General features: G+C 41.2%; 3 protein-coding genes across 3 annotated transcripts; all 3 read right to left on the bottom strand.

Annotated features, from left to right (window-relative positions):
* Positions 1-1,709: 1,709 nt before the first annotated feature.
* Positions 1,710-3,146, bottom strand: gja3 (gap junction protein, alpha 3). The gene has a single exon (XM_041056961.1). It carries the CDS (start codon positions 3,144-3,146, stop codon positions 1,710-1,712), a length of 1,437 nt encoding a protein of 478 aa, XP_040912895.1.
* Positions 3,147-7,121: 3,975 nt separating this feature from the next.
* gjb8 (gap junction protein beta 8) lies at positions 7,122-10,288 on the bottom strand. The gene is made up of 2 exons (XM_041057747.1): positions 10,111-10,288; positions 7,122-9,136 (listed from the first exon to the last, which is right to left on the bottom strand). Exon 2 carries the CDS (start codon positions 9,101-9,103, stop codon positions 8,297-8,299), a length of 807 nt encoding a protein of 268 aa, XP_040913681.1. The 5' UTR covers positions 9,104-9,136; positions 10,111-10,288; the 3' UTR covers positions 7,122-8,296.
* Positions 10,289-11,550: 1,262 nt separating this feature from the next.
* cryl1 (crystallin, lambda 1) lies at positions 11,551-26,230 on the bottom strand. Its single transcript, XM_041057304.1, has 9 exons — positions 26,112-26,230; positions 25,191-25,298; positions 23,876-24,002; positions 21,965-22,126; positions 21,377-21,472; positions 20,613-20,711; positions 15,088-15,196; positions 12,841-12,947; positions 11,551-12,101 (listed from the first exon to the last, which is right to left on the bottom strand). Exons 1-9 carry the CDS (start codon positions 26,150-26,152, stop codon positions 11,997-11,999), a joined length of 954 nt encoding a protein of 317 aa, XP_040913238.1. The 5' UTR covers positions 26,153-26,230; the 3' UTR covers positions 11,551-11,996.
* Positions 26,231-26,518: the final 288 nt, after the last annotated feature.

The following is a 26,518-nucleotide window of genomic DNA, read 5'->3' as shown; positions in this document are numbered from 1 at the left end:
GCCGTCAAGGTCGACTGCACCATGGCGTTTCAATACTCACAATGCCAGTCATTTTGTCTTTTTTTTTTTTTTTTAAATCGTAGCTGTTTAGCAATCACAAACTGACTACTACAATTATGCAATTTATGAGTAAAATTCAATTCAGTTTTAAAAAAATAGCACTTTTCAGAAGAAAACCAATGAAGAAGCACATGAAATGGGTGACGGTGAGAATCGTTTAACTCCCAGGGTTGCTCTTTGGTGTGATGATTAAAAAGGAGGTCATGGGTTTGAAGGCACAAATATCTGCCAGTAATCTAACTATATAAAGATAGCTGATTCAGGTCTAACCAAAGAGCTTTGGGAAGTTGTTTGTCTGAATGAACAAGGAGAATATTGTTGTATTTTGTTTTGGGTTTTTTTTTTTTGGTGGCTGTCGTGTATTTGCGTAATATTTTCAGGATTCTTTAAAGGCAGTATCTTGTCATTTGTGCAGTTAGTGGAGAGCATTTTTCTTTTCAGACATGTTGACTGAAGGCGACACTGACAGAGGCAGGCGTAAGGGACTCCGCTCCTATTTTCCTCTTTTGTAAATTGATAGTGTAATGGGGAACATTTTGATCTCTGTTACTGACAATGTAGTGTTCGGAGAGACCCAGGTGCATTCTGGGCATTGCAGGGATGACTTCTACCAGCAGTTTTGACCCGTCCACTCTGCATCTATGTCTCTTTATTCTGAGGACTCTGGGAATTTCAGTCCATTGCTGTCCATTCCATCTCAGTTGCAATATTTATTGTCTCTGCAGGAAACACTGGGTAAAACTAAGCCAGCCAACTTCGCCATGCAAATTGTCAGTGAATCGGTGAGTTGCAGGGCTACACATGCATGACTACAGGGGACATAATACGCATAATATGTGATGATAAAATGACTTCCCGGATGACCAAGTGTTTGTTTTGTAAAATTCAGGAAGTACTGCAGCAAAAAGACTTTCCAGGTCACAGGTCAAACGCTGGAAGAAGCGGTTAACGTAGTGCAACACGCAGTGCAGGTTTGACTGTGAAACCAGATAAAAATCATGCACAAGGTATAGGAGCAAACTGTCTGGCTACACATCGAAGAACTGATCTGTACAACAATGCCAGCTAACTGTGTTTCCTCCAGATAAAGTAAAAAAAAATGATGACAAATGATCATTTTCATTTGGAATAATTAGTCCTTTAGGCTCAACAAAAAGAAGAAATAGAGAAACACCTTGAGATCTTCCCCCTCAAAACCAAACACGATGGTGAGTCCATTTTGATGCAAAATTATAACATTACAGTGTCCTTCGCTCCATCCACCGCTGTGAGCGGAGCCTTCTGACTGTATGGCGCTGCATGATCACTTTTGTTTGCATGAATTAAGACCATCCGAAAAAACAAACTTTGCCTCAACTACTCTGCAGCTCACCGATTGCACAAAATCAACAACTGCTGCTGATCAAGTCATTTCACATTTGCCTCAATGTTTTTTTGCTACTCTGCTTTCCTGTCACTTGTCGCCTTGCCCTCTTTTGTTTTTTGTTTTGTGTTTTTATTTTGTTTTTTTTTTCTTTTTTTTTTTTTCTTTTTCTTTTCTTATGCATGTGTGTGATTTTTGTCTAAGAATCACTGTGTTCAGGGGTGCAGTTGAGGGAAGCGGGCTGTTGGTCAGGGAGGGTTTAGGGACATGAAAGGGCTGAAGAGATTTAGACAGCCAGGTCGCTCGGCCTGGCCCTAATGCTGCTGCTCTTGCTGGCCCGACTGAGCCGCCGAGGGTCTGTGCTGACTGTTACTGGAGGCTCATGCATCTCCACTGTGGTGGTGGTGACGTGACCTTCCTCCTGCTCGCTCTTCCCCCCGCCCCAGCTGCCTGCATTGGAGGCAGTGCCAGGGCTGCTGCTGCTGCTGCTGCTGGAGGCGGCAGTGGCGGTTGTGTTGGTGATGTTGGTGTTGCTGGTGGTGTTGCTGGTGGGAAGGAGCAGCGCAGCATCGACAGCCTGCTGCTGCTCCTTGTTGGTGCTGGTGGAAGAAGAGGAGGATGGGGAAGGGGAGGTGGCCTTCATCTCCCGAGTCTGCTGCTCGGTGGCCAGATTGGCCCAGTTCTGCTGCGTGGCCAGCCTGTGGTTGTTGTTGTTGCTGATGTAGTAGTGGGAAGAGGGGGAGGGCTGGCGGAGGGACTCCTCCTGCTGGAGGTCGTCCATCTTGAACTCTGCTGCTGAGGGCACGGCTGTGGGCCCCATGGGCGGCAGGAACGCCCCGCTTCCCGCCGTAACATCTGTGTAGTTGGGAGGGTAGCTGAGGCTGGATGGGGCAGTTCTGGAGGCCGAGGCCAAACACTCAGGCTCCGCAATGTCGACGTGGCGCAGCGACTCGTGGTCGGGGGCAAACTCGTTTGTCATGCCCTGTTTAACTTTCTTCCATCCAAGGTGATAGATCTCTAACAAATTCAGCAAAAGAGACACGCAAGCCACCACAAGCATAAATATAATAAAAATAGTCTTTTCAGTGGGCCTCGATATGAAGCAGTCAACGGTGTTGGGGCAGGGCCAACGTGCACACTTGTACAGGGGCCTCAGCTGGAAGCCATAGAGGAAATACTGGCCCAAAATGAATCCCACTTCAAACAGGGTCTTGAAAATAATGTTGAACACATAGGTACGCAGCAATGCGCCTCTGATACGGATTTTGCCATGCTCGTCCCTGATTGGCGGCTTCTCCTTCTTGCCGCCGCCTCCTCCTCCTCCAGCATCTGCACCGTTTCTATAAAGGAGTTCTTTCTCCTCTTGGAACCTGTTTGCTTTGCGCATCTCCTCCTCCTTCTCTTTCCGCTTCTCCTCCATGCGGACGATGTGTAGCACGTGACCCAGGTAGATGAGAGTGGGCGTGGATACGAAGATGATCTGCAGCACCCAGAAGCGGATGTGCGAAATGGGGAAGGCCTCGTCGTAGCACACGTTCTCGCAACCAGGCTGTTGGGTGTTGCAGGTGAAGTCAGACTGCTCGTCGCCCCAGACCTCTTCGGCCGCGGCCCCCAGCACCAGGATCCTGAAGATGAAGAGGACAGTCAGCCAGACTTTGCCGATGACCGTTGAGTGCTCCTGAGCGTTCTCCAGCAGCCGCCCCAGAAAGCTCCAGTCGCCCATGCTTCAAGATTTCTAGCCTATGGAGAAAGTACAGGCTGGAGTGGACAAAGACGGGAGGAGGAACGTCAAAACAAAAAGAGGAGAAACAGACAGAGTTAAAGAAACTTTTGTGAATCTGCTGAAAGTGCTCAGAGTTGGCCTGAACACTGGTCACTGCAAAGAGTATCACGTAAGGCCTTACCCTGAGGTTAAACACTCTACATGTACGCACACACAAGAAGACACAAGGACACGGATGAGCGTGGAGGTGTCGACTAGAATCCGACATATTTCCCTTTTTCATAAAACGGCTAGCAGAAAACGGCCTTTGTAGAAAACTGCCACGTAGGCGTCAGATATCGATAACAAATCAAAACACGGCACTCGCTTCAAACACAGACGCTTTTTAGCAGCTCGTATACTGTATAGACCACCTGTTTGACTGAACCCTGGTTCACTCTCCCTTTCTCTCTCTCTCCCTCTATGTAAGGCCTGTCTCTCTCTCTGTCTCTCTCTCTCTCTCTCACCTGCTCGCTCCACTGCCCAGCAGGCATGTGCTGAGATCAACATTATAATGTTCGAAAACAGCATTTAGCAGAGATGGGGCTCTGGTGTGGCACATGCACACACACACACACACACACACACACACACACACACACACACACACACACACACACACACACACACACACACACACACACACACACACACACACACAGAGAGAAACAAATACTGACACATACACACTACCCTCCCTTCTCTCTCCATCCACTGTAACACTAAAGCCAGGCAAATAGACAGATGTTACTGTAATTACAAAAGATAATAAGATGTGTGAATTTTTTTTAAACAGTTAACCTGTTTTTAAGTTTAAAAAAAGTATCAAAGTGAAGATTTCAATTTTGAAAGATTTGAACAGATAATGGTGTTTTCAATTATTTTTTTTTTCTTTAATCAAATTGTTTAGTCTTACTGTCAGATAAATAACCATCACAATTTCACATTTAAAAGCTGAAGATGTAGGATAAATGGTTAGTGTTGTCAGTTATTTTTTTGTTGATTGACTAATCCTGTCACTAAAACTCTACACCTGTTATTTGATGTCAGATTTAAATCCAAGTTTAGAGGCTTTTTAAAACTACATTTTAAACTTTAAGTGAAACTAATTTTTATACATAGATACAGATATTCTTTCTTCAGCTGTCTTAAGGGATAGACAGGTGATAAATGTGTAAGATGATGTGGCTGTTGTTCTTTACTTTTAGACTGTTATGTACATCTAGCAAAGTGTTCATACAACAAATTCAAAGCACACACACACACACACACACACACACACACACACACAGAATAAACTTACTAAAATATTCTTGTATTAAAGGTAATAAATCCATCGACTAGGGTTCACAATATGTATGACACCTGGAAGAGAAAAACATTAATCAAACATCAATTCATTTTTTTTCTCTTGTTTATATTCTGTTAATCTAAACAATACAACAAACAAAAACTGATTATCCGTGTAAATAATCTACAATCTAAAACAATGACATGTTCTGAACACAGGGAGAAACACAGGGATACGAGTAATGTGGAAACTGCAGCGATTAGACCCAGAGAGTCAGAAAGTCGTGTAACATTTGACCTTGTGGTGACTTAATTGGGTATTTGTCAGGTATTTGTGGCATTTATGTCGCATGGTGGTGAATGTAACAGACAGAGCCAGGTTCAAATACAAAGCCATACCTGCCAGGCTGACAATACAGAGTGTGCCAGAGTCTCCAGACTCTCTTTAAGCGACACAAGCTTTGTCAGGCTTTTGTCTCACTCTTAATTACCTGATAACACGCCGTTCTTCGTTTACTTTACTCCCATTTAAGTACAGGAGAACATTCACAGCAGTGTGTATCCGTCATACCTTTAGACCGAGATGTCATACTTAAACACGAAAAGCAAATCCATCTGCCATCATTGGTGCCATCATCTGAGCGCGTTGAAAAGCGTGTAGACCTCCCGCGGCTGCGACGACCCCCTCTCTGTCTCCCTGATCCCAAACCAGCAACCAGTCGCCTCTCTGACAGTTCAACAAACTTTTTTTTTTTTTTTTTTAAGAAAAAAAAACAAGCTGCCACACAAACTCTTTCATGCACAAACTTCCCCAGACGTGCGACCTGTCTGGCAGCCTGTCCCGGGCCCGTTCACTTGCGCAAAGAAAAGTTTTCCTTTGTTGCTGTTAGTTTTTGGAGGCGGCTTGGAGTCGGAGATGGGGCTCGGTTAAACGGAGCTGCCTCCCGTTTCCAGCCATGTCTGGACTGTCACATTGTGTGACCATGCATGAGTGAGTCCACAGAGTCATCAGCCTGTCCACGCCCCTGCCAACCTCCCCAAAACCACTCCAACGTGTGCGCAAAAGTCGCCGAAAATGTGCCCAAAACTTTCCCCAAACTTTCGCACAATTTGTTCCAAAAACCGATCACGCTCTGAACCTCTGTAACGGAAAAAAACAGCTGAAAACGATCCCAAAAGTTTGCCCCAGTCTCTTTAAACTCCAGCAACAATGTATAATTTAATAATAATAAAAAAAAATAGTAACAGCTACCATATTTCAAATGATTACTATCACGGTTGGCGCTATGGACGCACTGTACTCTCTCCAGATGAAACATTACTGTGAAAGATTCGTTAAATCTAATGTTTGATGTTTGAAAGGAACAGACGGTGGAAAAAAGACAAAGTGAGCATAATCCAGAGCTTCCTGATCAACTAAAATTTTAGGGCTTCACCCAGCAAATAATAATTTAAAAAAAGAAACAAAGACACCCCACGTCCCATCCAATGGGTGGCTGCAGGAAGTGTGAAACACACTAACAGACACACTGTACACAAACAATGAACCACACAGTTTTTGGTTTTACTGATTTATGAAAAAAAAAAAAGTTTCAGAGCAAAATGACTTCATAGATCAAAGTGCGAGTGTAATTAAAAACATCATAGGTACAAAACATAGTCACAAATATTTCATTTCTTCTTTCTTAAAAAAAGCTGATTGTTGTTAGAAGCACAGAAATAAACCTAGAAATCTGAACTGAAAAGCGTTAAGAACAACAACTTCTCGGGACCGGAGTGATCATGCTCATCCCTTAAAAATAAAAATAAAGTCCATTACACATCATCAATATGTCTTTTGGCTGTTACAGAAAAGCAAGAGGTCAAAGGTCAAAGTAGAGCTGACATACAAAACATATTTAAATTTTTTTTTTTTTCAGAATCTGCATAGAGATCTTTGGATTAAAACTTTTTGTTACCCACTGAAAAACTCCATCAGCTCCATAAGTTGTGTAGCATCAATGCAGGACTCATCCAATTTACTCTTCATAACTTTGGAACTGACACATCCAATCAACCTGTCTCACACATCACTTTCTTAATTGTTTCTAAACAAAACCAAATTGCAATTCTTTGTTCACATAAGTTGAGATTGGCCGCGGTTCCTCAGAGGGCGTGCAGTGATTAGTGTCGTGGCTAAAATAAGGCACATCCTGAAAGCTGATACGGCCAGCTGGGGTCAGCACACACCGCAACAACAACACAAGTCCAAATAACACAGGAGCAGGTCCGGACTGAGCAGAACAACTTCTGATCAGTGTTTTAAAAAGCAGGATTAAGAGCATCAGCCAGATGGTAACTGTGAACATGTGAATACTGGACTTCGCTCGATTATAATCAGAATGAATAATAATAACAGCGAATAATAATAATAATGATGAAGCAATTCCACAACTGTTGTAAGTTGTCAATCTAACTTGATTATCCTGCTTTTTGAAATAAACTCTTGGGAGCTAACAGTATCATCAGGAGGCTAAAACAAATGTCACAAAAAGCAAAAAATATTGAGTTAAATGTGAATTGGTTCATTCATATCTGACAAATTTGATTTCTTCACAAAACTCAAGCGTCTTGACTGGAATTTATAACATCACTGACTTACTATAGCTGAATTACTATTTCTGTGTCATGTGACGTTTGTTTTTGTCTTTTTTTTTAGCAATTATTTCACGTTTATGAAATATGATCTGTCTGCGGTTTCCCACTGAAGACTGAAAACATCTTGTACAGTCTTGTGCATATTTGATTTGTATCACCTGGCGTGCACGTGTGAAGATGTGCAACACATTCTCATTGTGTTTATTTCTCTAACTTGTGTAAAGGAACACTTTCAGTTCAAGTAAAAGACAAAAGACATTCTGATTTGACTAAAACAGCAAAGAGCATCGGATCTGTCAAACCGCTGCAATGTCTTAGATAAGATTTCACCAAGTTATATAAATTCTTTTATCAGTATAATCTTATCCTGTGCAAAACACTCATCAGTAATTCTAAACACACACACACACACACACATACACACAAAACTAGCATTATTTACGTTAAATTATTTAACATTTTCTAACATAACTTTGTGCTACAGTCACTTGATTCAACACAGCAGAATCATAAAAACTCACCGGCTTTTATCAGTTGCTGTAAAACATGTATTTAACATTTAAAATAAAATGTCAGCTCTTGTAAACTACACACTAAATGTAATCAAAAAGGCACTTGGACCTTTTTTTTTTCTGCTTCACTTTTCATTATTTTCTTTGTTCTCTCTCTTTGTTCTTCAACACTAAGCAGCTCCTTCAGGCTTTGAGGACGGTGTTTGTGCTCTCAGGATTTCCACTGTCACCACCAGATGTCAGTGTATACTCATTCTTCTCTCGACCAAAACCTGACCCAGTCGCTTTTGCACTGTGGAGCACATTCAAACTTCAACTTCAAACTCTGAGCAATTAATTAAAGCCTCCATCATCCAACATTATCGACCATCCGCTGTATGAAAGATAAAGATGATAATGTGGAAAATCCACAGATATAAGGACACTTATGTAAAATCTCTGCTACCTGGCGGCTTTTTTTTTTTCTTTTTTTTGCCATTATGTATAACCTTGAATTAGTGATGAACATTTGACTGCCTCCAGCGGCAAATTGTGAGGCCACATGTAGGAATACAGATCAAATATGCATATCAATACAGCGACTTCCCTACAAATGACCAAAGGGGAGTTGGATTTACAGTTTTTGGTTTTCTCCTCTTTGATCTTGCTCCACCACTAATGCCTGGCTGCCCCTCAATTTGTCTTGTTGCTGGACGAATCTGTGGAGGAAGACAGCAGCATCTCGTTCTTCTTATTCTGCACATGGGAATTATCACGTGTCACGCTGTCTGTGAGGCTGTAATGGTGTTTCCTGTTGTTTGACTTGGAAGAGCACCTCATGAGCGCCTTGATGATGAGGTAGCACAGCTCGGCCACGTTCAGCACCATGCAGATGGCCGATGAGGCCACCATAAAGATGGTGAAGACGGTCTTCTCTGTTGGCCTGGAGATGAAGCAGTCAACCTTGTTGGGGCAAGGCCACTGCTCGCACTTCACCAGCCGGGGCATCTGGAAGCCATCGTAGACAAAGTACAGTGCGTACATGAACCCACCCTCAAAGATGAGCCTGAAGAACAAGCTGCAAGTGTAGGTCCACCACAGTGGGCCTGTGATTGGCAGACGCCTCCTCTTCAGTGTCTGCAGTTCAGTATCCGTCATCTTCTCAGTGCCGTTGGAGGCCAGCATGGTCCTCTTATCCCCACGTTTCCTATAGGCAACGTGCATGGCTACCAGTAGAGCTGGTGTGGATACAAATATCAGCTGCAGGCACCACAAGCGGATGTGCGACACGGGGAAGAAGTGATCATAGCAGACGTTTTTGCAACCAGGCTGCTGCGTGTTGCACGTGAAGTCTGACTGCTCATCCCCCCAGACGCTCTCAGCAGCCAGAACCAGGATTGTAATGCGGAAGATGAAAAGGACAGAAAGCCAGATCTTTCCCAGACTGGTGGAGTGTTTGTTGACACCGCCCAGCTGGGCATACAGCGCCCCCCAACTCATTGTGGCGAAGGGGTCTCTGGAGGCTCAGACAACCTGTAGAGGGCAGGAAATCAGCAGACGGTTAACAGCCCAGAAAACCTACAGAACTTCTGAAGGTACAGAGATGGGCCTGTTCTTGTCCTATAATTCCTTTCTTAGTGGACTGGTCTTTGGTCTTTTAATGTTTCTGAACAATGTGCAGTAGAGAGTCAGACGAGTTTTGACAAACAATAAATGACACTAGTAAAAAGCGGGGCTTTAAACCACTTTCAGGACCAGGGAGGCTGAGGCAACAGACTTTATAAAACTGTCACTGTCACCAGGGTCTTATGTTAAGCGTTTTGTTGATACCAGTGTGATAAGGATAAAGGCAACATAGAAAAGGTATTGTCATTTTTTAAAGCACTTTTGCACCCAAGTCTGAGATTGCAAAGCAGAAGTCCCATTGCCACCCAACGACCTGTGCACCCCACTGCCTGAAATACCATCACTGCCATCCCCCAAAGATTTCAGCCGATTAACTCTGTGATTATTTATTTAAGTGTTCGGCTTGTAATTGGCATGATAATCCGTCTGATACTGTTCTACTACAGTTTGGTATGTGTTTAATGACAGTGATTTCTTAAATGTACAGAAGTGAAAATACGTAAGAAATTAAGGCGATTTTATTTTATTTTAATCTTTCCTTTAATCTCGTCTTTCTTACCTTGGAGCGAAGTCATTTTTTTTAAAAAGATGCGAACATCTGATGTATTAAAAAGCAGTCAGAGCTTTTAGATGTGGATTAATCATATTCATTTTGTTTGCGTAAATTATACTGAAAACTATTTTGATGATGCGACGAACAAACACAAGTCACGATAAACTGTAGGGATAGGAAATTACTAAATGAAGGGTGACATTTGTTAATTTTGTTAATATAGTAACAACCACGTTGTTGTGGTTGATGTCATCCCGATAAACTAAAAAAAGCCACGAGTTCACCTATGTAAACCGGCTACACCGGAATTCTGACGTCAGGGACTTACCTGTCTCTGTGGATCTCAAAAAAAAAAGAAAAAAAAAAAATTCAACAGTTTTCCATGAAGGCTGAAATAATTAATCCTTTATGTTTCTACGATGTGAAGAGAACTGTCCCCCCGCGCTCCTACGGGATCAGGGTTTGTCTCGTCTGATGGACTCAGAGACGCACCTGCCAGTTTTTCATCATCCCTCCTGCAGACAGGGAGGGGAGGGGCCAAGTGAGGGTGCGGACATGGAGGGGGCCGTCATTAACGGGGAGGGAGTGAGTCCAACTTTAAATCTTTTTGTGCAGGATAATTGAAGTTTCATAAACGGCAGAATGCGAATCACCCCAGGGGAGGCCTACCGACCCCCACTATACACATCAGTTTGATTTTTTCCCCCCACGTACACCAATCAGTACTCTACAGCTGAAATTATTCGTTGATTAGTCGATTGACAGAAAATTAATTGGACACAATTCTGATAGCTGATTATTTAAGTAATTTTTAAGGAAAAAATGGAACTACAAAAAAAAAAGAAAAGCTTTGCCTTCAAACTTCACAACAAACAACCACAACATAAACTAAAACAGTTAAAAGTCTTAAAACTAGATTTTGACAGAGTCCCTCGACAAGACAAGGCAAGGAGACACATTCATCAAATTAAGATGACAGAAATGATAAAGTAAACGTGAGGCTTCTGGGGGCCCTTGGGGGTCTGGGCCTCCTGTGTAGCTGTAATGCAACTAAAGCTGTCAGTTTAATGTAGTGGAGTAAAAAGTACAGTCAGAGAATGGAAATACTCAAAAGCACAGGTATCTCAAAATGCTCCTTAGTTACTTTTCACCAATGACATCTGGCTGCTTTTTCTGTCTGCATGACACAACAATCTCCTGTATTCACATCATATTTAACCTTTTTCAGACTCAATATTGATCCTAAAGCAGGCGAAGTAATCAGCGCTTCAAAACCTTCTACAAATATATAAATAGCAGCCACAAAACTGTTCTAAAAAAATGTCCAGCAAGACATTTGTTTAAAACATTTTTGGTACCTCTGAAACACCTGCTTCATAAATTTGTCAAACTTATGATTTACAAATACCTTTGCACTACATAACCTATATATACCCAATTTAGATGTTTATGTTTTTGTGGGGACAGTACAGCTTGTCACATTTCATGGATGTACACAGTACAATCATGTGGCAGTCACTCTGGCCTGATATACTGTGAAATGAAATCTGCAACAGCAAACCTAAGAAACACTCGTGACATGTTTCCATTCATTGTTTCCTGGGATTCAGGAGTTTATCAGTAACCATTTAACGCAATGCACATCATCGATTAGTTCTGCTGGAGGGAACAGAGACCACTACAGTTCTCAGCCCAGAAATATTTAGTAAAATTTCATAATTTCATTTTCTTTCATGGTTGTGTGAAATTAAAAAAACATACATAAATGTATGATTCCATTGTTTTTATTAATCAAAACATCATCTGTTATATCAAGTGTAGCACCTGCTTTTAATCCAGTCTCTTAATTAACACGTTAGTCTTGAAATCAAGTTGCAAACAAAAAGATAAGTATGTATAAAATGTAATGTAGATCCCTGCTTCTCAATGGGTAGCAAGTCACAGTTCCCAGTAAATGTTGGTAGTAATGTCCCAAAAATGTCCATAAAAAAGACACTTTGAGCAGAACAATTCTTACTCAGATATAACAGTTATTATCACGTAAAATATGTTTGTGCGTGTGTCTCTTACATTTGCTCAAATTCCTCCATTTAACTCCTGTCTACCATATTTCACAAAGCAGTTTTAAATTTTTTTCACAAATTATTTTAAGGATTTCTAATCTCAGTCAGCAGTCATCATTAGTTTTTCTTGAGTTTGGGCCCTGCATGCACCTCAGTGGTCCTTCTTCAGCTTAGCTAGACCCATGAGGAGCTGGTCCCTCCTCTCCCTCCTGGCCGACAGATGCTGCTGGTCGCTGGGAATCAGCTCGCACATCTCCTGTGGCCACAGGGAAGGAGTTTCTCAGACATTGGAAAATAATGAATAAGAACAGTAAATTACATTTCTAAAAATACCCCATAGTCATCACAGGACTGAACAGTGATTAATTATAATTAGTTTTAACGGGACACTTTCAGACTTCTCTGCTGTAAACACGTGATTTACACACTAGTTACACGCGTGTTTAGTGGGAGCGCGTTCTAACACAGGTCGTGCAGAGGCGTTGAGGTTTGATTTGCATGGTATCACTGTGTTGGTCATGTGCTCTAGCAAACACAGTTGACCTGTGAACCTTCAGAAAGTAAACACACTTTTCGGTGCCACCTTTCAAACCTGACCAGAAAATTGTGCTGCTAAGTGTAAAACTGTTGAATTTCTTAACAACAACTCCAAATCCGTGCACCACCTTAGAAAACAAGAACGGCAACTATTTTAGTCCTAAACTAGTTCACCTTAAACTATTTATTGTTCTAGCTCAGGGTTTCTTCACATGATGACCCTCTATGCCTACGGCTAACATTTTAACAGCCTGTGATTGCATGTGACCAAGGAAGGGAGCTTTATGGTACCGTGGTGAGAGGGAACTCTTAACTCTCAGTCATGCAGAACTAAAGACACCATCAACAAGCAGTCGCTTCATTTGACCGAATCGGTAGGAATAAACCATAAATAAGGAAACATTATCTATACCAGCCTTTGATCTGGATAAATGAATACTTAATAATTATGCACTTACGTTAATGATGCTCTTGGCTCCCTCACTGAAGAAGTTTGGAACAGGTCCAAAGGAGTTCAGGACCCTTGTTATGCCCTCTCCGTACCGTTTCATATAGTCCTCCAAACCTGTGGGGACCACAGATGATCAGAGGGGCGAAGGCCAGGAAGGAGAACAGTTCACATATGTGTTACAACATACAGCATGCCTCACTGTCCCAAACCATGGCACAGAATGTGTCTCTGAAATGAGATGTCAGGATGCTGATAGCTGATTAGTTGCCAAAATGCTGTGTAACACCTTTTATATAAACATCCCTTTATTTGCATGTAGAAAAAACAGAGCTAATGATTTATATGGCAACACAGGAACCCATTGTAACGAATGATTGGACAAAACATATGATAAAGAGGGACAGCGCTGTGTTTACATGTGTTAAGAAACCAGATCTTTCAAATAATAATGTGTGGAGCAATCTGGGAAAAAAAGGAACAACATGTACAAACTGCTTCACACCAGCACTTTAATTAAGGCAGGTCAGAGGCTGCTCTGTTAAAATAGTTTTGTCACACTGAAATGAAGTTTCACACCAAAGATTTAAAAGTGTGACACTTGTACATTATCCAATCAAATACTGGAAAGGTTTTTAATCTTTCCTCTTACTGTAGATACTCAGGCTGAATACTCAACATTTACACAGCTTCAAAATCATGTTTTATCCTGAAGCTGAAATTTGAATGTTTACATGAAACATAGTGGGACACATGCGTATAAATGACACAGCAGTGTGATAAGTACCATCTACCTTCAACCAAACACAGACTTTGTGTGGGAGGAAGATGCAAGTCTCATTTCAAGGCATCTGTTTTTGCTTTTTTTTCCCTTGTGATGTAATTCTTTTTTTTTTTTTTTTTTTTTGCTGCCACTCGCACATTTTTCTTAAATGTTTGTTTTCCATGCATTTCCATGCAACTTGACCTTAATTTGATCAATTAAGTTTTCAGTAATTAACTTAATTTGCTTATAGAGCCAGATTGTTTTGAAAAGTCAGACATCTTGATGCTTTTTTGCTGTCAGACTGGATCTCCCTCAGTGTAGCTGCTGTGAATCCAAGCTGACTACATGAAGTAGAAAGCTACAAACATTTCAGAGCCTCCTTCAAGAGTACAGGCAGTGGGTTTTCCTTTAAAGGATAATGCTCTCCTGTGCAGGTACATGGTTTACAAAAGCCAAGTCATTCAGGCAGAGTAGAAAGAGAGACAGAGAGCCTGAGTGCTCCAGTATCTGATTGGAATGATTTAAGGACGGGAAGTCACTACAGGAGTCGGTCTTAGCAATCTTTTGAGAACATGATCATACTACTGTTTCCTGAGCAGGAAAAAAAAAAATCAGTAGAAACCTTCAGCACTGTAGCTACAGGTGAACTTGGCACCTGGTTTGAAGGCTGCGATGTGGGCTCTGTGAGTTTTGGATTACTGGTGTGAGGGAGTGCATTCATCGCTACCCATCAAAAGACTGCTTTGTTCGGCCAGAGCGACCTTTTTCTCTGTGTGTACACAGTCAGGGCTGCTCTCTGGGTTTCACACTCCCATTTGATTTTCTCCATCTCCCTGAGGTTTCGCTCTCAGTCTCTCTCCGACACTCACAGGAGCGTCACAGTGTGGTACAGTACATGTGTGTTGTGAAGAGACATGTGGATAGGAATTCAAGGAGACAGGGTTGTCCCCTACCAAAAAAGACATTTCAACAAAGATGTTTGGTACGGCTTTTTAAATTAGAAAACCAGAATTTTAAGCTTGATAATTGACTTTAAAGGCATCAAAAACCTCTGAGCAGGGATCCTACAGTTCCCATGCAACTCAAAAGTGTCTTTCATTAGCCCCGCTCTGCCTCCTAAATGCCCACGTATTTTAAACTCCACATCTCCAGTTTGTAAGGAAAGCTTTCTGTCATCAGGTTACATTTCAGACTTTGGAGAGCTTCCTCTAGAGCTGCAGAAGATATTATATGAGCGTTTTCACAGGCTGAGTGGTACTCTTTATGATGGGTAAACGTAACTTCATGTATAAAAGTGGTGGAGTGTCCCTTTAACTGTACATCTCGCCTTCAAATGTGCCCAAGACTATTGTTGCCTGTTGTCTCTTTTTTTCTCTTCTTTTTTCTGGTCACTCAAACAAAGCGAAAACCGCTCAAAGCCAGAGCTTCAAGAGGTATTAGGAGGTGGTACTTCTGTATATGTGAGCAAAAAGTCCAAAGAAGGAACGTTACCTTCAGGTGCATTGAGGTGCATTGTTTCCATGGGACCAATGAAGGCGTAACGCATTCCTAGCCCCTCTGACATCACCAGGTCGATGTCCTTGACTGAGATAACGCCATCCTGATAGAGTAGGAGAGTAAAAAAAAAAAGGGTTTCAAACATATGCTTGGCTCATTTTATTGAGCTGTGTTCATTACAATTCAGTCAGTGAATGTATGACTAGATCTGCCTGCATCAGCTTTAAAGACAAATATTTTCTTTGTCAGTCAGTACAGGTTAAACTCTGGTCAACTCAACCACTGAGTTCCCCGTGTTCCTGGGTGGAGTATTCGATGGCGCTGATGCTACCACCTAACAGACAAACATAACCTATTTTCCAAAATTTATTCTGAGGATGTAAGAACATATTTTCCTTGGCAGTTCAACAAACAAAGTCACAGCTTCTTACCCCCAGGGTTTTGGACCAACCAAACTCCCTTTGATCCCATTAGACTACTCCCACCATATAATGTTTCCCAAATCAGCCAATTCTGTGTGCTCAGGATTATGTAGGCAGTACAAGGAGGAGAGGGGCTGAGGATAGAGAGATGGATGGAAAGCGAGACAGAGGGAGTGGTTCAGGTATCTTTGGGTTAGAGATACCTGTTGGCCAACCACAGAGAAAATCAAAGCTCTGATACAGATACAGAGAGTAGGGTGAACAAGAGGAGAGGGACAGGGTCGTCTTTGTTTGGGTCCTGCATCCAACAACGGGCCTGTTATCTGAGCAGAGCTGGATGGTGGGTGGGGTCTTTTCTCCACTGTAATCACTGGGGCCAACAAGCTGCTTTCTCAGCCACTCTGCTTTCCAACGCTGGCCCTGACTCAAGGACCATTTTCGGGGTGTGTGTGTGTGTGTGTGCGCGCGTGTGTGTGTGTTTGGAAGGGTGAGGGAGGGTCCCTGTTATGTAAGAAGGATCACAAGCCCACTCTGAGACCTCAGGCCTTGATGCTCAATGCCAAACTTCAGGTCACTACTGATGTTTTGATCTTTTTCAGATTACTGTTTGAACTAGTTCAAGGGTGGAACAGTTGTTTCAAGCATCTAGGAGAACTCGCCACGGTTCCTCTCTGGAAGTAGGCTGTCTCAGTGTCTTCTGTCTCTTCTTGTAATCTCAGACTGACTCTATGATGTTGAGATCAGGGCTTTGTGGGAGCTGGACCATCTACTTCTGTAGTGAAGAAGATTTTTCCAGTGTTGCTGAGATGTTTTTTTTTAAATTAGTGTCTGGTCATGAGAGGCAACAGCACAGAGAAGCTCACTTTTACTTCCTCGAAAAATAAGTGTTGCTAGATGATTGGTGATGGGGTGAATATTTGTTGTTCATGCAGTGGCTACCATTGTTTGTGGCTAGTTACATTTGTGGGAAAATGGACATGAAGAAGAAAGCCCCATTAGAACTGCGCCTCATTTGGCACAGCCTCTGTAATACAACTGGTCTAGATAACGAAGCCAAACGCTACATACGCTTCGTCATATTTCCTCGTCTTAGCTTTCGGGTGACTTTCGTTTGTCTCATTATCTCCGTCTCAGCAGTGCGATGCCGGGGTCACACGCGCCCCCCCCCCCGGCATCGCCCCACTATTTGAGAAGGACTGGCTCAAAGTAATCATAGAGGACATAAATCTGTTTGAGTGATTTCAGCACTTGTGTCACTTGTGTCGACTGTTCGAAGACTGCCTGTGTGTTTTGGTCAGACTATCGTTTCTGTAGTTTTGGGCTCATTTAAATCTAAAAGAAATAGTTGCACCATTCCCCTAATTCAAGGGCATAATGTTTCCCTCATTCTGGATTCTGTTTCTCTCTGTTCCCTCAAGAGTCAGCACTGCCAACACAGCTTGCAACTGGTCAACACTGGAAATCTGCATATCAAAATTCACAATTGCTGATAGTTACTCCACTAATTGCTGCACTTCCATTAAAATGAACTGATTTTAGGGACAACTTTTGCTGTAATGAAGTCTGGTGTGACTGAACTCAGGAGAATGCTGTCACCCAAGATGATTCTGTACCTATACTTGCCCTACTTGTTCCCAGGGGCAGGTGGGTGAAGGTCACCTGGTTCATCGACTTCACCAAGATTTACCTGTTGATCAACTTTGACAAGAGGAACTGTTAAAATGACAGATTCTGTCTTTGTCTCTGGTTTGCCCTTGTTTTTGAAACTGTGTTGACAGTGCTCATCATTGAGGAGAATTTTATTTACTTAATTAAGCTTGTACCAGGGATATAGAAAATAAACCTTCTGTTGACAAAATATTTCTCTACAGGTTTATATGATTGTGCGGATTAAGCCCAGAAATTTTAAGATTTTAAATGAAAACTTCCTTCAGATTGCTCATAAAGTTGTGAAAAAACTAGTTAGCTATTCTTACACAAGAAGATTTATGATGGCTGTAAACATGTGTTTACGGAACATTCTTCATGACAGACATGTTTACATGTCAGAGTATTTGCATAAATCACGGCTCTGATCCAAGTGTCACAATTGAATAAGCAATGTGAGGGCGCCTGCACGCACATCAGAAGAGCCTTTGAAAAGAAATACCTAAATGTTAGAAGGCATTATTAATGTCATTAACTATGCACGCTTTACACTGTGACAAGCCAGAAATATCTGTTGTCTAAGTCTGTGCTGCGGATTCAGTGAGCTGAAACTACTGGAATAAGGAATTGAGGAAGGATGTCTTCATGTTCAATAAGTTTTGCAAATGTGTCCAGAATCCAGCAAGCATGTAACATCATGAAAGTCAAGTCCAAAAGTCACAACTGACGTCTAAATTTAACAGCTGGGACAGAGAAATTAATATGCAAGACGTAAATATTTGTGATGATTTGAAAACACATGTTCCACTACAAAAATGTCAAAGATTAAAGAGGCACAGAATGTTTTCTTGATTGAAGTGCAGTGCGTGCTGGGCTTCTAGCACTTGACTGCATGATGGCGAGTGGTGAACTCAAACATTTCTAGAAGGTTGGAACTGCCTATGGGCGACGTTAGAGATGCCACATCCTTGTTTTTTCTCAGCTTAGGGACTAAATGCAGAATAGATCAGACATATCTGTTTCAACATGGCAATAATGAACCATTTCTGCTACTGCACATTATTTTGACCCAGGTAAGTTGGGAGAAACACTTAGCTGACACATCACATTACATTATACACAGAAGCTTATGTAACATCATTGTGTTGCTGTGTTTTTATTGTTATATATATCTTGTGAAGGCACTTTGGATGTGTAAAAGCCTAATTTTCATTTCTGTTTTACTGTGAACGGTCTGATGTGATGAGGCTCAGTGGTGAGCTCACGTGTACTCCTTCCACAGCAAAGTCAGACACTTTAACAGCAATGTGGCATTTTTGTCAGCTAGGACCTAAGGGTGCCCTCGGGGTTAATACTCCTCAACAGAAAACTCACAAGTGAGTGATCTATGCACAGTATGGAATGTGATGTAGATATGAGTCTGGGTTTCCGCAGGCGTGTGCGAAGACACAAATATAACATGGGTGATGCATGAATCCTGTATTACAGCCTGAACACAAGCAGTATCTGCTTGATTTCCTTTGCTTTCCTCTGCTTTCTTGTTTCTCTTTTGCTGGAAGTCAGTGACGTCTTCCTCGTGTTGTTGTTCCTTTGTGTTCATCACTGACTGAACTGACAAGTGCTCTCACCTGATTGCAGGCCCACTTGGGGAATGTATGAACCAAGAAGTTCCTCTTGAAACAAAGAATCCAGAATCGCTTGAGGTGAGACGGAACAAATTATAAAATAAATATATTTAAAAGGGTCTGCAGCTGTGTTACACCCTGATAAAGATCCGGTGAGACTGAAGCAGGTCTCTGTTTTAACTAATATGCCCGACTAAATTTCCTAATATCCAAAAGTTGCTGAGATCCAATTGACAATCCATTTAAAACAATTCTCAAAAACGTTTCTTAAAGATGGTGTTTATTGCAAGTGTAATTGTACTGGATTGTACTAGGTTCAATTAAATATTCTGGTAGCTGTCTAAATTTTAAAAATGTCTTAAGAGGTATGGGAGTGTTCACTCAAGCAGGCATAACCATAAATCAACTGTGACACAGACAAAAGAAAAGAGAAATTCTTAACTGAGTTTCATTGCCTTGCTGTCTGTGCTCATGTGTAATTTGCTCCACTTCTGCGAACATACAAATGTCAAGCAGACACCAATTCCACAGGCTACTGCACAAACCCATTAGGGCCTGTGTGTCATTTTCATTTCATTCTGACGTTTAATTGTTTTCGCTGGAGGATGCCTTGACATCAAAAACGCTTGGAGAACGAAACTTAGAGAACTCACAAGCCATAGTGATGCAAAATTTACCCTGAGGATGCAGTAACAGCAGCTAATGCAGTGGCCCAGCCTGTTCAGACAGTTTGAGTACATTCCTCTAGTCGGCAACACTCTGATCATCAGCCTCTTTGGTTTGAAATCTGTCACTATATCAGATGATCTCCTCAGAAAATAAGTCGCTTTTCATTTCATGGTTGTGCTGTTTCCATAATTTGATTTTTCTATAGAAAATTTAACAACACAGAAATCCAGTCTATTGGGATGTTGCTGAAATCTATATTTATTATTATTATTTCTCGGTTGCCTTGAGCAGCCTGTGGACTGATTTCTATGGCAAGGACCCAATACTATTATTCAATACTATACTGACATTGCTGAGCGAATTGATGGAAGCTAGACAAACAGTGATTGATAAAGCTGGCTAGCTAACTAATGCCAACGTATCGTGTAAATGCAGTCAGTGTATCATGCAATGAGAATGGATTATTCCAACATCACTAGCCCATACTGAGCTAGCTAACAAGCTGATAAAGATATCACACTTAAATCCTTAATGATATGAGTACCTTTATAATCACTCTGATTTGTGATAAATGTTTATCATCAAACATTTATCACAAATCTTCTCCTGTCTTATTATTCAATGCAGCGGGTAAACTGAGGAAGTTCTGATGTCAGTGACATTTGAGGTCCGAATCACAATGAAATGACAGTCTTCATGTGAGTTCAGCTCAGGTAAAAATTGTCATCACACTCATGGTCCTTATTATCATTCTGACTGTCATCAGGGGATGAAGCTCATTTACTCTCATTCTTTTCCCTTTTGGAAGGAGACTGCAGAGATTATAGTAGAGGTGAGCTGACAACAGGCTTCCTCTTTTCTGCTTCTGTTACAAAACCATCGGCAGCACCACTCGGCCACACAAAGCCTCCCTGAGACTGAGGAGCTGTTGTCCAGAAATAAAAAAGTTGTATGCACACAATCTTGTGTATAGCTGTAGTTGGCTGTCTTTCTGTGGCACAACTGTGGATTGGTTTTAGCTTTATTTTAGGGAAAGTGTAGTTTTACATGCTGTTTTCACTGAAATTGTATATTTCTAAGGCATAATTCAAATCTTAACTCTGAAGTGGTGTTAATCAAATAAGAGTAAATAAGAAATAAGAGTCTAGACACTGACCTGGACCAGCCTCCAGGACTCTGCGATAATGGCTGCTTGGACTCTGTTGAGGGCAAAGCCATCGATCTCTTTCTTCAGGCGGACGGGCGCTTGGCCAACCTGAATCAAGAAAAATCAGTCATTCAAAGAGTGGCAACAGATCTACATCACAGTCAGCCTCTCTGCTGTGAATGACATTTAGTGTGGTCTAGCACATTTAAGTTCATATTTATTCATTTCATAAGTTTTGTCTGGTTAGCTTATTTAAAGGGCTGGTACTTTTATTTAGAAGGAGTGATGCTAGTTGAAGAAAAAAAGACACAAATGGAAAGAGCGAACACACAATAAGTAACACAATAAAACGTGTCATTAGCTGGGGATAGTACAAGTACACTCACACATTTAAACTGATTTGCTTTCAGCATGTTGTGAAATTCATCTTGTAGAGACCTGTGAGGATTTGAAATTTTCTGGGAGTGCATAATCCTTTACAGCGAACTGTTCACCGCCATTATTTTTTGTTATCATTGTATCGTGATGCAGTTGTACCATGGAGTAGTGACACATCACAGAAAACCAGATATCTGATAATCAAACCTAGAATAAAACATACCTCATTACTCCAGTCCTGGCCTCCTTTCATTCACTTTTCAGTATGTTTTAGGACTCTTCCAATCACATTATGGACCTTTACAGCCCATATTGACTTATCTTATGCAGCTCCCCTACATGTTTTGACATACCAGTAGCTGATATCCCAGGATTGCGCAATCTGCAACCTTTACCTTGGTCATTACAGCATGGGTGGTGTCCATAACAGTTGCTGCTGTCTCTGGGTGAGGTACCAGCTCCACCAGTTTCACATAGTAGGGTGGGTTTACCTGGGGTGAACAGGACAATCACACATCAAGCAGTTCGCACTACGTGACGTTTCTTCAGGTAAGTACCACAGGTTTGTAAAAAGCTGGTATGTAAATATATTAGAGTTACTGCATTAAAATATTGGCCTTTTGTACAATTATAACTATTTCTAGTTATAAACTGTCTTATGTGGGCATGTACCTAATATATTAGTTACAATTATTAACAGAGTCGATGTAGTTCTCAGTAAAACACAATAAATAAATTACAGTGTCTTCTAAATAGTTCAGATGAGGAAAAGTGAGTTCAAAAGAAGTAAAGTCTCAGATGTCTGGCTGCTATTTTTTGAAATGTAAGCAGATGTTTTTACAGCTCAAGGGCTTTCAGCGTCCAATATGGCTTCCACTAGATGTAGTGGTCATGCAAATACATTAACTAAGCTGGCTTCTCCATCCTGTAGTTTATTAGGCTGAAGTTCCTTCTGCTGGTACTGGGACAGTGGTGGTACTAACTGGATGGGAGACGAGGCAGCGACTCCTGTTCTGGACTTTAGAGAAGACGTTGCTTGGCACCAGACAGGAGGTGGAGCTGCTCAGGATGACATCTTTTCCCACAAGACGCTCTATGTCCTGGAAGACGCTCTGCTTGACCTCAAGGTGCTCAAATACACACTCCTGGAAAACACACGCACACACGCAGAAAAATAAAGACCACACTCTGGCAGATGGAACCAATTTCCATAACTGATTAAATGGCACCAAATTCCTGGACACACCTATCTCAAAATCTGGAGAGATTAAAACCAGAACTATCTGTATACATAAACACTACTTGGGGTGTGCACTTTCTTTCTGTAATTTGAGTGAATCAATCCTTTCACACTTTGTCAAACTTTCTTCAAGACATCACACCAAAGGTGAACAAGAGTCACACTCTTGCCCGTTTGAGTTAAAGGCCATGTTGTTCACCTAGCTCAGCTGTATGTGCTGAGGGATTGATCTTACGTCTGCCCTGACAGAGTGCCGGAAGGGATTGGCTTCTAAGTGTGGGAGTGCAGAGTTCATATGCTCCTTGAATGTTATTCGTCGGATGTGTAGAACTGCAATAACTGGCTGAGCGAGCCGCATACCTGACGAAAGCATGCATAATGATGTTCCACTTATTAACTTGTTTGAAAGGACAAACAAGTTCCTTGTTTGTCCTTTCAAAAAGTCTTCAATCTGTTTTAGTTTTATATTCTCTGTTCTATGTTCATTATACAATTCATTTTAGTTATTTCATGAATGCTAAAATGTGGGTGGTACTTCATGCACAGTTTGCTATCTATCATTGAGTTACTGATATGTTCTGTGTTCTGTAACCAATCTGACTGAGAAGAACTTCTGCACTTCCCTCTAGGAAAAATCCTGATCAATGACAAGATGAAACTTGTGTCAGGAAGTGTCATGCTATCAGGAAATGAGGGACTGACTTTCTGAAAATAAAAACAGCAGTAATCTACCTGGTTTTTCCGCATCTAATAAATCCTCTATTGTTCCTTCTTGCAGTGAACTCAGTCCAGGATATCGATTTATTTTGTCCCTTACTGTCTCTCTGTGCTCTGGGATGAAGAGCACCATTGTCTGCCACAGCAGAGTCACAGAGACACACAAGAAACTTTTCTTTGCTTACTTTTTGTTTTATTTAAAGCGACTGAGTCACACACAGTTAAGATAAGCAAGTGTCCGCTGTGATTGTGTGTTTGCGTTCTTAGTGCAACAAGGACAAGATGAGTGATTTGGTGTTAAAATGTAACACAACCTCATCCTGAACCTTTTTTCAAAGCAAACTTTTATTATGTCGTTGTAGCAGACAGCTCATAAAACGACTCATGAAACGTGACACTATTTTTCAGAAATCTCTGATCATGCTGTAATCAAAAGCTTTAAATCTGATCAGGCAGATGCAGTTAAAAGTCACAATGACTAAGGTAAAAAGCTGCTTTGTGTCACAAATAACATGTAGTACTTGTTAAATTTCAGCTTACCTTCAAAATTTGCACATAAAATCTATAGCTCTGAATTCATATTGATAAACTTTCTCATCTTTAAAACTGACATTTCTTGCAGCTGACCCACAAGAAGTATTAGTAAATAAAGACAAAGGAAAAGGAGGCAACATAGCCTTGAATATTTCATGTTTATTTAAATACTATTAGTGTTTATTATGGAGAACAGTCTAAATCCCACAAAATGAATGGATAACCATTTCTGAGTCAGTTAATATCACTTTGCAAAATGTATTAAAAATTTAATCATTGGTCTCCGAAGTATCCAATAATATGTCATAGAAAAGAGCCAATGATGTTGCTCCACCTTGAGGATAACCAGTGTCTGTCAGACAGAATGGCATGTTCTGGTGCTGAGAGTAGTCCAGAGTGTTACCTGGACAAAGAAAGCTCCCTCCAGTGCCTGAGCCAGGTCATCGCAGCTGCTGAGCAGGGCCAGCTGCTGTGTGGCAGTCAGCTCTCCTCTGAGCATGTGGGCTTCCTCCAGCTCCTCCAGCTGCTTCCTGAGCCAACAGAGTGAAAGAGGCAGTTAACACCCACACACTTTGTTTTTCTCCAAAAATATCAAAATAAACTGAATAAAAGAATAATCTCAAATGTTTGTGGGTAGACATGTGAAACTAACTGGTGGCCTCAATAATAGCTGTCAGCTTTTATTTAGCAAATATTGTATCAGATGAGTCAGCAACACACCTTAATTTAATTATTAAAATAATGTGACCCACTGTAATTATAAAAACAGGACATTGGGTTAGGGACAGTCCTCACAGTTTTCTCTGCAGGAAATCATAAGAAAAGGAGGTGAAAAGTCTAGTACAATGACACCCTCTACTGTCCATATGGTCAACCAAGGTAAAATTAAAGAGATCTTGGTCTAGAGTCTGGGTTTGTCTATTCATTTCAAGGGCTAAAGTTCTTTAATTTGCTTGCTTTTCTTCTGACAGTATTTTAACACTGCAGTTCTTTTACAAAAAGTCCTTTGTCATTCCACAGTAATGTTTAACCAGCGATGACTGGGCCCTGAACCAGTTTCCTATAGTACGAAGAAGCCGCTGATCATGCAATGTCCATGTGTCTTCTCTGTAAGTGCTGGGAGGAAGAACAGGTTAGATTTTAGACAGGGCCCTGGTGAGCGCACTGAGGCCAGTTTATATTGTTAATGTTTCTTTTATGTTTTGCAGCCATACTGACCTGACTTGAGAACAGTTAGGCTGAAGAATTTAATTTTGGAAAAGCAAGTTATGAGCTGAGTTGCAACCACAACCCCTTTCAGGGTAAACACTAACCCCCGTTGGCTAAAAAGCCATGATAGTGTGATTTCCTCATGTTGTGAAAACATGGCAAAATCTAGCTGCATCTGACCTACTACCAAGTCATATTAGCAACAATACAGGACTACAGTGACAGGACCAGCTTGTCAATATCTCTGTAGATTAAACGTACATTGTAAGATTATTGTAAGTTAATAAGACTATTTTCAAACTGAAAGAAAATAAAACTAAGAAAAACACAAAGCACAGTTTGACTCATTAGAGCATAAACTCATGTAATAACAGGCCCATGGTATCAAGAGAAAACATGACAGTATGTCTTTAACTTTGAAAAGTGGATTGAATATTACATTAATTAAAACTACACTACATGAAGGTTTAAGGTGGACAAAGACTGCAGTGTTGTGCAGCAGGGCTGACCTGATCTCTGTGATGGCCTTAGCAGCCTGTCCTGGCAGGTTGTCATAGATCTTGACACTGTAGCCTCCACTGGCAAACACCATAGCCCAGGAGCGGCCAATCAGCCCACTGAAACAGGCACACAAAATCACACACAGACATTTAGGATGTTAATGTTTATGTTGTCAGCAAGATTTGAACCACGGTCTGCTTGTTGTCCACTCTGAGCACTCATTACTCAAACCTGCTGATCTCAGCTTCCTGCTTTTTCATGCCTTCTTGTCATGTTTTTACATATGAACCCATCACAGGTTTCTGCATACACCGATTTTTCCAAGCGTCCACAAATTCCTACAGAGGACACTCAGTGTGATCTTCTGATCATCTCTGTGCTGCATATTAAGGAGAATTTTGCAGTTTTGTTAATAAAACTTATGAAAAGAGGAGCGGACATTTGACTGACATTCAGTATTTACTTTTCAGGTTTAAGAGAGGTCACTTCACAGGACTGCAAAGTTTAGCTGAGTGTGTAGAAATAATGGACAGGGTACAGGAAGCAGGTTAAATGTAAACCTATACATAAGCTCTAATAATGGAGTCATAAAACAACTGTTAGGCTACTTCATAGAGTGGGCTGAGGCTTGCCTATGTAATAGCCAGGCTGATACCTATCAGTGATAGGTATCTGCAAGGTATCAATATAAAGTACAACAGGCTTGCAAGAGATCTACGCGTGCATTCAGAATAGTACAGCGTGACACTATATAATTCAATCACTAAACCAAACTTACATGCAAAATCACTAGTTAACCTAAAATTTGCAAATGCAGTAATAAAACAGCAATTTACTAGACTTTCACTTTCACGACAGTTACTTGAATATTACCATAAAGCATGAGAGAAAAACTTAACACTACCGCATAATAACATTTCCTTACTCACCTGCCGATTACTGTGATGATCTTCATGTCAGAGGAACTCATTTTTCAGATGTTACGCGTTTAGCTCTGAGTAAACAGGATTTCTATCAAAACTGACGGACCGCCCCCTCTCGAGTCACGCTGCTAAATCCCGGTACGGTAACCTAGAGAGTCCAAAAAGCCTCAAAAGCGTGCCATAAAGTGTGTTTTCCTTGCTGATATAAGGCATAAACCACACATCTGTCAACAGTTAGTTGCGTATCTTTTGCGTAAATTATAAATTCCCATTTAAACCTAAATTGAAATGAAATTGTCTGTTAAACGGGAGTAAACGAAAAACCTGTATCCTGGCAACGGGTGAAATCAGCAGCCAATTATGTTAGCGCTAGATGATGATTGACGTGTGCGTAACCAATGAGAAGCTTAGAA

The sequence above is a fragment of the Toxotes jaculatrix genome, chromosome 15 (assembly GCF_017976425.1).
Source record: "Toxotes jaculatrix isolate fToxJac2 chromosome 15, fToxJac2.pri, whole genome shotgun sequence".
Classification (NCBI taxonomy): Eukaryota; Metazoa; Chordata; class Actinopteri; family Toxotidae; genus Toxotes; species Toxotes jaculatrix.
The sequence above is the reverse complement of the archived record's forward strand: the minus strand, read 5'-3'. Positions and strand labels throughout refer to the sequence as shown.

Excerpts from the sequence above, each read along its gene's own strand:
- cryl1 (XM_041057304.1), bottom strand. The coding sequence starts at position 26,152 with ATGAGTTCCTCTGACATGAAGATCATCACAGTAATCGGCAG. Across the intron at positions 25,299-26,111 it reads ATCATCACAGTAATCGGCAG|TGGGCTGATTGGCCGCTCCT; the intron begins GTGAGTAAGGAA and ends TGCCTGTTTCAG. Across the intron at positions 24,003-25,190 it reads AAGGCCATCACAGAGATCAG|GAAGCAGCTGGAGGAGCTGG; the intron begins GTCAGCCCTGCT and ends CTGTTGGCTCAG.
- gjb8 (XM_041057747.1), bottom strand. The coding sequence starts at position 9,103 with ATGAGTTGGGGGGCGCTGTATGCCCAGCTGGGCGGTGTCAACAAACAC.
- gja3 (XM_041056961.1), bottom strand. The coding sequence starts at position 3,146 with ATGGGCGACTGGAGCTTTCTGGGGCGGCTGCTGGAGAACGCTCAGGAG.